The sequence below is a fragment of the Phacochoerus africanus genome, chromosome 1 (assembly GCF_016906955.1).
Source record: "Phacochoerus africanus isolate WHEZ1 chromosome 1, ROS_Pafr_v1, whole genome shotgun sequence".
NCBI lineage: Eukaryota > Metazoa > Chordata > Mammalia > Artiodactyla > Suidae > Phacochoerus > Phacochoerus africanus.
In genome coordinates, this window is record NC_062544.1 from 45,814,443 (window position 1) to 45,826,913 (window position 12,471).

At 41.0% G+C, this 12,471-nt stretch overlaps 1 protein-coding gene across 2 annotated transcripts; it reads left to right on the forward strand.

The window, feature by feature from the left end:
* The first annotated feature begins 2,450 nt into the window (after positions 1–2,450).
* On the forward strand, positions 2,451–12,269 carry ESM1 (endothelial cell specific molecule 1). Of its 2 annotated transcripts, XM_047761615.1 has the most exons (3): positions 2,471–3,166; positions 6,282–6,431; positions 10,739–12,269. In XM_047761615.1, the coding sequence occupies exons 1-3, from the start codon at positions 2,728–2,730 to the stop codon at positions 10,837–10,839; spliced, it is 690 nt and encodes a 229-aa protein (XP_047617571.1). In that variant the 5' UTR covers positions 2,471–2,727; the 3' UTR covers positions 10,840–12,269. The 2 variants fall into 2 exon arrangements, with proteins under 2 accessions (XP_047617646.1, XP_047617571.1); XM_047761690.1 differs by lacking the exon at positions 6,282–6,431 and having other exon boundaries at positions 2,451–3,166.
* Positions 12,270–12,471: the final 202 nt, after the last annotated feature.

Genomic DNA, 12,471 nt, shown 5'->3' on the forward strand with positions numbered 1-12,471 from the left:
GCTGTGGTTTGGGTTCAGTCCCTGGCCTGGGAACTTCTGCATGCGGATGCGGATGCAGAACCCAACTTATGGTATGGTCAAAAAAAAATTCTCTTCTCTTTAAAATAAATTAGAAGATTGGGCACAATGGAATCCTGTTCCTGCATGGCAGCAGTAGCCAGCCGTACAGAGTAGCTGCTTCCCTTAGTGGAGGCGTGCACTCTCAAGTGGACAAATCCCCCTCCCTCCCATTGCATGACAGCTGGTGCAGCTTACCACCTCACTCACTGGGGTCACCTTGGGGGCACCTGCAAGCATTTGGTTTTGTAATCTTTATTCTAGTCTCTGGAGATGGTCTGTCTTAGGGTTGGAGTTCTGGTTTTATCATTTACTGCGTGACCTGGGACAAATTACTTAATCCCTCTAGGCCCCGGGTTTTCTCATCTCTAACATCGGAGTAAGAATAGTACCTAGCTCTTGAGGTTGTTTTGAAAATTAAATATGGTAACCCATATAAAGTGCCTTGTATGGTGTCTGGCACATCATAAGCTTTCTATAATAATAAGGTGTTATTATTAACTAAGATTCCAATTAACCACTCTCCTCAGAAAGTGGGGTTCATCAAAATTTGAATAAGAAAGCTTTCCCAGGCTCAGCCTATATTGTGAACTCGGTCATCAAAACCATTGGCCATGGAAGCATGATTATGTTGTAATAGGCAATAGAGTGTGTGGCTTTAATGATTAGACTGACAAGGTTCAAGTTCAACCTCTTACATTATGGGGATCTTGGGCACATGACTCAACCTCTTTCTGATTCAGTCTCCTTATTCATAAAATGGGCATGAGAATAGTACCTACTTCATAAGGCTGTGGTGAGGAACAAGTGAGTTACTATATATAAAATGCTTCAGAACAGTGCTTGGTACATACTCAATGGATATTACCCACCATTGAAAACAATTATTCAGATTATTCCATTTTCTAAGTATGTGTTTCCTTCTGGGGGAATGAAGATAGAATATTTAAAATTGGGTTGTTGGGTAATTTGGAAGTTAAGACTCTTGCCTTCATTTCCCACCAGCTTAATGGCCTGCAGTCTGGATTCTGTTCCCACCATCCTCCTAAAATTGTACTTTCGAAGGCTGATCATCATCAAGTGACATCCAATGGCCTCAGCCTCATCTTCTAGAGGGGACAAGAGATTGCCTTGAATACTGTCAATTCTCAAAAAAAAAAAAAAAAAAAAAGGAGGCTGAGGCTGAGAGAAGTCCTGTGGCTTGCCCATAGCTAACTTGTGATCGACCAAGAGTTAACTCCTCAGAGTTCTGTTGTGGCTTAGTGTGTTGGTAATGAATCCGACTAGTATCTATGAGGGCTCAGATTCCATCCCTGACCTTGCTCAGTCCAGCGTTACTGTGGTGTAGGTTGCAGATGTGGCTTGGATGTGGCATTGCTGTGGCTGTGGCATAGGCCAGCAGCTATAGCACCGATTTGACCCCTAGCCTGGGAACTTCCACATGCTGTAGGTGCAGCCCTAAAAAGACACACACACACAAAAAAAAAACTTATTAACTCCACTGGTTGTATATTTACTAGATGACAGTGGAATTATGTCTCTTTTGACAGGTGGGTGGGGCTTGGAATCCATCGTGCAGCTGGTGTAGGAACTCCCTCCTCTCCTCTTTCAGCTTGCTCTCTCTGCCCCACAAACCTTGTTCCAGTGAATATTTGAAGAGGACTGCTCTTTCTTCTGCAGTGGGACCCAGGCCCTGTAACCCACCATAGCATGAAGACTTTGTTCCCTGGGGTAATGTTTTCCCTTTCCTGTGACCTGCCTCTCTGGGCCACATTCCAATTTTCCTGCTGGCTCCTTTGTGTCCTTGGGATAGGTGCCTTGTTTGGCAGTTTTAAGTGAGGGTTCTGGTCAGTGTGGGGAGCTGAGGGGAAGGGCTCTGAATGGGCTCAATCATTGGACAAGCAGACCCGGTGATGGAAGAGCCTTCTCCCCAGTGAGTTCTGGATCAGGAGAAGTCCAATTGATAAGTTTTTCCAGAAGTGAGTAAGCCAGAGACAGTGCCAGCAGCATCTTAGCTCTTTTGTGATTTTTTTTGGTATTGATTTTAAAGGAAATTCTCAGTGGCAGTTCCACATCTTACTAGAAACACGGCAACATCCACGATAAACTTAGATATATGTCATACGAATTGTTTTGGAAATAACATTTGAAGAGGAGTGGGAGGAAGGAAGAGAGGGTCTTTAAAATGACCCCTTTCAAAATATTTTCTTTCTTCTAAGTATTGAAAAGACACACTCTCTTTCTTCTTCCAGTGATCTCATAGCTATTTACTGAGGGGAAATACCAAATGTTTATTTATTTTTTTAAAAGGAGCTCCTTCGGTCCTGATGATTCATGTCGATATAATCTTCCTCCTGACTGCAGAGGCTCTGAGACAAAGCTACACCCTGACCGATGTGTCGGTGTCAGAACAATTCCTGTCCTGGAGGAGGGTATGCAACCTTCTTTATTCCGCCCTCACAGACGTCCTTGAGCCCTTGAGACGGATGTGAGTGCGTTTTTTAGTCCTCATGCAAAACAACCATCTAAACATAACAGATGACATCAGCTCGGGGCTTTTCAATTCCTGGATGGCAGCAGCGTGTTAATCCAGCCTTCATCCTGGATTTCATAAACTAAAACAAGAGAGCCTGGCAGGAGGACAGCGCTGCTGCTGGGCTGAGGAAATTGATGACGGGGAAGCATGCGGGCAACCCAGTGTATAAAACTCTTAAACGTGTAGGCAGAGGCTCAGCTGCCACTTTGGACGGCTGCTTCCCGCCTGAGAAGACCCCGGCGCGGGAAGCGGAGCCCGGAGCCGCGGGAAACATGAAGAGCCTCTTGCTGCTGGCCACGCTCCTGGTCCCCGCGCACCTGGCGGCGGCCTGGAGCACCAAGTACGCGGTGGATTGCCCCGAGCGTTGTGACACTAACGAGTGCAAAAGCAGCCTGCGCTGTAAGAGAACAGTGCTGGATGACTGTGGCTGCTGCCGGGTGTGCGCCGCGGGGCTGGGAGAAACTTGTTACCGCACAGTCTCAGGCATGGATGGCGTGAAGTGTGGCCCCGGGCTGAGGTGTCAGTTTTACAGTGAGGAGGATGATTTTGGTGACGAATTTGGTATCTGCAAAGGTAAAGAGTGACCCCTTGCCTCTCCCCTGCCCAGGGCACACTGAGGGTTTTTAGCCAGCGTGGGAGGTAAGGAGGCTTTCCTCCTAATGCAAAGGGGAAAAATGCAGAAGGTTAGGGACCAGGTCCCACACAGGTGCAGTCAGTCATAGGGAGAGAGAGGGATAACTCTGCAAATTGCAACTGAACCCAGTGTGCAGGCAAGCCCAGAAGGAAATACAGCATTGCACTCTTTATGTCTAGGAGATTTTTATTTTAAAGTTGCAATGGAAGATTGTATTGCCTCCCTTTCTGGAAAACTTTAAAAACTTGACAGATAATCTATTATGGCTGGTTTAGGGGTTCTCTCTTCTGCAGGCAGTGATTACAGAGGTCTGCAAGGGATAACCTCTCGGAGTGGCGGCTAGCGCTGGGATTTAGTGATTCTTTGATCTTAAAAGGGTCCACAGGATGGAGGGCACCTCTCAAGATCAGATATTTCTGATCAGCACTAATGCACTTTATGAAATAGAGTGGCTTAAGTCATCTAGCAAAACCACTCACATTCTTGGAAGAGGATTCCCTGAAGTCTAAAACTAACCTCATGCCACTTTATAAAAGGTTTTGGTCATCTAGGAAAATAACAGTAAAGAAAAATAAAAATTGGAAATCTGTAAAGAAAGAGGTTAGCAGTCTTACAGACAAAGAAAAACTTTATTAGATTGAAATTATAGCTAAATAATGTAGTTAAACATTTGTAGAATTTATTTCAAACTTAGTGACTATAGTTTAAAATGTTGAACATGTTTAGAAACTAAAGAAAGGTAATTTAAAAATTCTCTATGTGGCTACCTCATGATCTCATCATTGAGAGCTATTCTTACTATGCAACATATATGTTAAAGTCCCATTCATCAGTTTTATGATGTAAAGATGATCTTGAAATTAAAGGGACTGGGAAATTTCCAAATGATTCTTATTTATGTGTTTAATACAATTTTAAACTTTTATGAATGACAATCATCCAGCATTGAGCTAATCTCAGTAATTCTTTTAGAAAACTATTTTATAAGTTATCTTTTAAGCCACAAAACATACTAAATAGGAAATATATTACTACTTTAACTACATACTAATTAAGAAATAAATGCTTGCACTATTAGGTTAATTTTATCTTTTGCTTAGTTTATTTTTTGTTTATGACTAATACAAAGTAGAATATTGAGGAAGCCTTGTCTCTGGTGGCTATTCACATGCATTTCTTTCAGCTGAGAAGAATCTGTATTTTCTGTAAATTATAGGGCTTATCAGCCAAGAAAAGAGTACTTCACATAAGGAAATTAGGGAGGAAGTGGTTAACACAATCATACTTATAATATAACAAGTAGATGCCGTGGATTGCTTTTTCTCTTGGCATAAAAACTGGCTGTGTATATGTGATTGTAAATGTCCAATTGCATGTGTGGAAAGAAACAAGCTGTAAGGCATCTGGAGTCTTTAGCACTCCAGGATTTACTGAATGACTGAGGTAGCTGTTAGTAAGATATACTTTTAAAAGCTATTTAGGGTAGCTCTTGGACATCCTTCAGATTGCAACTGAGTCTGGTTTGAACATTTTTCTCTCTGCTGGAAATAATGAGCTTGTGTGAACCTCAGCAGCTGGATAGATACATTATATTTTGCTATAGACAAACTCTTCATTTTTTTTAATAGAACACTCCCATGAAAACTGTATACTTAGCTGCATATCTGGATGTTTTCTAAATATTCAGATGTTTGGCATTGCATTGCCCGGATAACAATCAGCCAGCCCACAGGTATTTATTAAATGCCTACTATCTGCCCAGTACTATTCAGACTTTGGAGGATACAATAGGAGCATAAATGAGAAATTTGGCTAAAGTTTTAGTTTTCAGTGTTACTGGAGACACAGTCAGATCCCAATCCTGTGTGCTTTTCTGCCAGAAGCTGTTTCAAGATCCCTTTTGAGGACTACTTTTCCCAGCAGAGAGACCAGTGTTTAAAACCAGGTGCTTTTTTAATCTGAAGGATGCAGAGTGGAGCAGTCCTAAATCTCTTTTAAAAGTATATTTCATTAATATCTGTCTTGATCATTCTGTGGGATATTAGATTGCTAAAGGCTTAGATGCCTTACAACTTATTTCTTCACTCATATGTGATTGTACATTTATGAGGATGTTCTCATGCCAGGAGACTAAATATTCTGCATCTATTCTGCTCTGCTGTTTAAGACTGATTAGCCTATTGAGATGCTCTTTACATCATGAAAACCATGCATGCTTAATAAATGAGTTTTTCTCTTTTTTTGGTAGATTATACAAATAAATTCTCAGGTTTCTTGTCATTTAGCGCATTACATCTTAGCTCTGCAGAGGGTTTCATTAGTGAATCCTCTTTACATCTGGAGAAGTTAGGCAAATTTGTACTGCCATTTTGGTAGATAAGGAAGTTAGAGCAGATTGAGGATTGGTCACTTCACGAAGAGCTGGGACGACAGCCCTCTTAGCCCCTGGTTAGTTTAAGCAGCTTTTCTAGACATTTAGAACAGTAAATTGTCTGTGAATGCAGGGGATTCAACAACAGGATCATATCTCTTTTTTTTTTGGCCACACCCATGGCACAGGGAAGTTCCTGGGCTGGATATCGAACCTCTGCCGTAGCAGCAACTCGAGCTACTGCAGTGTCAATGCCAGATCCTTAACCTGCTGTGCCACAAGGGAACTCTTCATATCTTTTAAACTCTGTGAGGAGCCTGTGCACATGCCTGTTCAAGTGTCTGCCTCACTGAGCTGTCAGAGGTAGCCTGTGAGACCTTAAGTAGAAAGTAGATAGAATTAAAACTGGTTCAAGGATATTGGTTAGTGTATGTCTTCAGTTAAACTTCATAGCAAGACACTACAACTGAGGCATCCATTATCTGCTCTCCTGTGTCTGATGTCACATTGATGACTTAAAGTTTCCATTTTCAAAGCCTGGGGCTTTTTGAGAACTAGGTTTTATCTGTCAGTCAAGACTCATGAGGTCTTTTCAGCCCCCATGGCTGGGCACAGAGGGGCTGGGAGATGGACCCGGATGCATACAGAGCAGCTCCTTCTCTCAACCTTCCCTTTGTCCTCAGACTGTCCCTACGGCACCTTCGGGATGGAATGCAAGCAGACTTGCAGCTGTCAGTCGGGCATATGTGACAGGGTGACTGGCAAATGTCTGAAGTTTCCCTTCCAATACTCAGTAGCCAAGGCTGCCAACCGGAGGTTTGTTTCTCACACAGGTAAGAAGTGATTCCCGTAGAAACACTGCAACAACAGCTTGATTTTTCATTTGAATAACAAAAAATATGGAGTAGACTAAGATGTTGGTTTAAATGATTTTGTTTCTTTTACTTAAAGGAAAGGTGGGTGGTTGTTGAATTTGGTTGCTGTTTTTCAAAGAAACCTCATTAATAATTTTGAGAATTATATAATTTTTCCTAAAGTTTACCCAGTTTATATGGGGGATAAATATGATTGATTGCCAGGAACCTGTAATAAAAAATAACCAAGATATACAAAGTTCTTTAAATTCTTCAGTGATCTGTTTTACACACGTACTAGACAAAGCTGCTTCTCTCCCGACTTCACATAGATAGAATACTCTGAGGAATTTACTGGGTGCAGAAAGTATAAAACATTTCCTTTTTTTAACCAAATGGAAGTATTTAAATGGAATAATTCCAAGCATGTCTTTTCGTGGATTTGGGAGAGAAAAAAGTATCGGTGATGAAAATTTGGGAATTATCTTTAAGCCTTTGAATGAAAGCGTAGCAATACTCATAATGCTACTTGTTAGTTCTTATGTACGTCTTACATAGGTTGTTAGAATGTGAGAAATACAGGCTGTGGAGTTACCATCATAGCTCAGCGGTTAACAAGCCCGACTAGTATCCATGAGAGTGCAGGTTACATCCCTGGCCGCGCTCACTGGGTTAAGGATCTGGCGCTGCCATGAACTGTGGTGTAGATGGCAGATGCAGCTCAGATCTGGCATTGCTGTGGCTGTGGTGTCGGCCATCAGCTACAGTTTCAATTTGACCCCTAGCCTGGGAAACTCCATATGCCACGGTGCAACCCTAAAAAAGACCAAAACAAACAAACAAAAAACAGGCTGTAAGATGATGCTGTGCACACTGGTTATCTTGCTGAATAAATGGTTAGTACAATAAAACTTTATCAAACTGAAAGTAGCTCCTTTAAATCAACATGTAGCCACAACAACTGCTCCTATCAACAAGTGATATACTTTCCCTTCTTTGACAAATGTGCTTATTTGCCAGCTTCACCTCCTTCTTACACATGGGTTCAGTTTAGCCCATCAAGATAAAGGGGAAATACTATGTTTTCAAGTGAATTATTATTATTCAGTGTGGCTATGCCCTTAAACATTAATTTAGGTGTTCCTGTTGTGGCGCAGCAGAAACAAATTTGACTAAGAACCATGAGGTTGCTGGTTCAATCCCTGGCTTCGCTCAGTGGGTTAAGGATCTGGTGATGAGCTGTGGTGTAGGTCACAGATGAGGCTCGGATCTGGCGTTGCTGTGGCTGTGATGTAGGCCGGTAGCTATAGCACCAATTAGACCCCTAGCCTGGGAACATCCATATGCTGCGGCTGCGGCCCTAAAAAGAGAAAAAAGAAAAAAAAATTAATTTAAGTGAAAACCTTTCCTTAACCTATTAGGTGAATATTTTTGTGAATATTTGATCTGAAAATAGAGATCAGTATTGACATTTTAAATACTCATGACTTGTCTCTATAGCCCTTCAAATGCAAGACAGGAGAAAACTGAGTTTATATCCCAAAACATTTTATTTTATTTTATTTATTTATTTATTTATTTATTTTTTGTCTTTTTGCTATTTCTTGGGCTGCTCCCGCGGCATATGGAAGTTCCCAGGCTAGGGGTCGAATCGGAGCTGTAGCTATCGGCCTATGCCAGAGCCACAGCAACGCGGGATCCGAGCCACGTCTGTGACCTACACCACAGCTCATGGCAACGCCGGATCGTTAACCCACTGAGCAAGGCCAGGGACTGAACCCGCAACCTCATGGTTCCTAGTCGGATTCGTTAACCACTGCGCCACGACAGGAACTCCCCAAAACATTTTTTTATTGAGGTGAAATTCACCTAACATAAAATTAACCATTGACAATTAACAATTCAGTGGCATTTAGGACATTTACAGTGTTGCGTAACCACCACCTCTGTCTAGTTCCGGAACACTTTCATCAGCCCGAAATAAAACCAGTACCCACTAAAGAGTTACCCCCGTTCCTCAGCCTCTAGCAACCAACAGCTATTCTCTGAGAAGAGACATTTTTTGAATGGTTTGATTGCTTTTAGTACAGGTTTGTAACCTATTGTGTCTCAGCACAGCTAGCCAGCTCAAACACTTGAAACTTCTTTTGTCTTATTTTGCTTTCTTAAAACAATAGGCTAAAAAGAACATTGAAGGAACAACTTTTGAATTCCTCTTCACTTGTTTAAGATTGCACCTAAACCTTCCCCACCAAGAGAGGACTGAATCCCTGTTTGGGATGTATGTCTGGGGGCCTCCTGAGCTTCTCTGGAATAATCCTCAATGATGGAACTCTTGTTGTCTCACCTCCAGCCTTCCTGCTTCACACACAGTAGCATCCTTCCTCTTTTCCACTGGACCACTGGTGCAGTCTCTTTCCCTCGGGCCTGTTACCCTCTCTTATTTGCTTGCAGAGTCTGTAAAAATCTTCCCCACCATATAAATGCCTTGAAATAGATACTGTTGACCCTTGAACATGAATTTGAACTAATATGCACATTTCCCCCAATAAATAGAGTACCTATATTACAGATGTTTAAGTGCTAGGGAAAAGTTTGTTTTAGTTTAGAAAGCTCAATCCATGGGGTCAAAAGAACTAGGGTTTGAGTCCTGTTCTGTCCAAACTGTTTCTGCTTCCAGACCTTGAGTGAGTCATTTACCAATTCCTTTGTGTTGGGGGCAGACATAGCAATAGGTGGATTTTCAACTGTGTGGGGGGTGGGGGGGGGCCTAGGCACACCTAAACACTAGCGTTGGTTCAAGGGACAACTGTATTTTGCTGGACGAAAGTTTACTCTAAAGGTTACACAAAAAAAAATTTTTGTACCCAAATTAGGTATCAAGATTCTTATTAGAAATGTATGGAAAAAGCATTTTCTGACCTAAGGTGCTTCCTTTCTTGAGCTAAAGGAGCAACTAAGGATGACTATTAGTGTAATCTTGGTAAACCATAGTCAGGTTGAGGATGGAGCTCAAAATATCCTGAAGACTCCATGCAAAACTGCCTGGCAGTCGGCCTTCTGTTCAGTCGTGCAGCGTCCACATGGGACTTCCAAGCACTACTGTTTACAGGAGGGGGCTTGGGGCCTCCATCCTGCCTCAGGCTTCACATCACCTCCACACAAGCCTTTGTAAATGGCACCAAGGTTCCTCTGCACAGGGACTTTGGAGGTGGCTTTCATACAGTTATTGCATGAGGTTGTCTTCCCTAACTTTCCACCCATTGGTCACAACATTCTTGGCAAATGGGCCTCCTGGTTTCCTGTCTCCATTTGTTGTTGTCCAATAGTGGACTCTCTAGCTTTCCAAGACTGGGAATTCATAAGCACCTTTTTGCTTGTGGGGGGTAATGGCAAGATCTGGAAAGTTTGATGAATCTTATAGCACTCCATTTCATGATGTACACTGCCAAAGCAAACACGCCTCATTTCTCTTAGAAGCAGAAATTTTCATTTAAGAAATTCTAAATATGGAGTTCCCGTCGTGGCGCAGTGGTTAACGAATCCGACTAGGAACCATGAGGTTGCGGGTTCAATCCCTGGCCTTGCTCAGTGGGTTAACGATCCGGCGTTGCCATGAGCTGTGGTGTAGGTTGCAGACGCGGCTCGGATCCCGCGTTGCTGTGGCTCTGACATAGGCCGGTGGCTACAGCTCCGATTCGACCCCTAGCCTGGGAACCTCCATATGCCGCGGGAGAGGCCCAAGAAATAGCAACAACAACAACAACAAAAGAAAAGACAAAAAAAAGAAATTCTAAATATTACAAACTTTTGCGTAGAGCAAGAAATATCTTTATAAAAGTTCTGCCCTTCGGTCTGCTTTGCATTCTGGAGCCACATCAATAAGCTAATTCCTCTTCCATATCAGATAATATACAAATCTTACTTAGAGATCCATACTTACAGCATTTGCTCATTCCTTAAGTATTTATTAAGTGATTACTATGTTCCAGGCACTGTTGTAACAGTGACAAGACAAAGACCCTATCTTCATGGAGCTGATATTCTAATGGTACAGTGAGATAATGCAGGGAAAAAAGACAAATGCATGCTTAAAATAATGTCAGGTGATAGAGAATGAAGAGAAATAATTCAAGGAGGTACTGATTGGTAGAGAGCACGTGAAAGTCTTTGAATCTATTAAAGATTTCATTGTAAATCCACTGTAATATAGAAATAAGACCAAACCAGGCTTGATCCTGGAGTTTTAAACATTTGGACATGATTTGTATTCCTTCTAATTTTAGAGCATGACATGGCATCTGGAGATGGCAATGCTGTGAGAGAAGAACTCGTGAAGGAGAATGCTGCCCGGTCTCCTGGAATGAAGTGGTTAAATCCACGCTGATCCTGGGTGCGATTTCTGAGAGAAGACTCTTATAATGATGATTCACACAGCCAACATTTTAGGAATTGTCTGTATTATAGCATATGGACATATAATTTTTGGAGACCAAGTCTGAGTCAGGGTGGGTCCAGAAAAAAAAGTAGGCTACTAATAATCCATAAAAATGCATATGACTGAACTCTTTTAGATATGTTAAATATTGGAATGCATATAGATTTGTTAAATATGTGTTTATAGTAATCGTGAAGAACTAAAAATGCAATTTAGATAACTCCAACTTGTAGAGAGATCAGCCAAAGAGAAAGCTAGCCAAATCTGAAGACCACAGTGAGTCTACAGTTTTTTGACTCAATGTACATTAATGTTTTGATACAGGATGGAGGAAGACTTAGGAGCAAGAGAATGTGGGGTGGGGTGGGAGAATGTGATATTTAGGTCTTCCGTGTGGTAGCTTCAATAGAATTTAATTGTGTTTTCCCCCCCAACCCCACTTTGGGAAAAGTCAAAACAAAACAATCCCTGAAGGAAGTGGTATGTTTGAAGCTTGTGGGAGTTTGAGTAGCAGCCTTGAATTGAGGCAGGTTTCAAAGATCTGCTAATGTAGTTCCCAGGTTACTGCATCCGAAGGATGGTTCTGGGGCAGAGGGCAAACGTGCACTTCCATAAATGGTTGAAAAGAGTGCCACCACAGATTGAGAGAGCAAGAAAGGATTTTGCCTACTTGGGTGAAGTGTGAAGGTAAATATTTATATATTTTTGTAAACGATTGTTAGTACAAGTCATCCTCCACACCCATATTTATCACCCTTTCGAGAAAATAAACATATATTGTTTAAGATGGTTAGAATAAATGTATAAGTCTATAAGTTTTTGAAACATCCAAGGCATGGTAAATTTATTATTAATAATTATAGTAATATTAACAGTAATAAGCATAAGAGAAACCTAGAAAAATTTAGTCACAATGGATTTAAAAAATGTCAAAATATGAGCAATAGAGGGAATTTATTTAAAAGTAAGAGCAGTGACTTAAATGAGTTTCAAATTTAAAGTATAAAATGCTTTTTAGTAGGTTTGGAGAAGAGTCAGTTTCAGCAGGAAATGTCAACTTTAAAATATTGTTCATTTTTATGTATTTTTTTCTTTAAACTTGGTCGATAAGTGGAATTATGTGTACACTTGGAAGGATGTTAGCACAAACTGGACTGTTGTACTAGATTTTGTTAGGAAATATTTGAAGAAGTATTTTATTTGGAGTGAAGAATTATTTAAGAATAATTTCACTATTTACCTATATTTTATTCTCAAAGTTTGCCAGCAGAGTTGTGAATATGTGTGTGGGAGGGTCATTGAATGTAAGCTAAATAAGCTGTTAGGATTTATTTTAAAAGGACAAGTTTATGATTGATCAATAAAAAAATAAGACAGCTGCTCTGAGTCCATTCATGACTTCGTTAATCATTAAAATATTTAAACCATTCATAAATAAGACCTCTTTGATGCATATTAAAGGCCAAGCTTCTCAATTAAATTTTCTGCTACAGATAAGTATATTCTGCCAAAACATGAGGCCAGAATGTTTCTTTCCTTTTTTTTTTTTTTACTTTTTTTCTTAGGGCCACACCTGTGGCA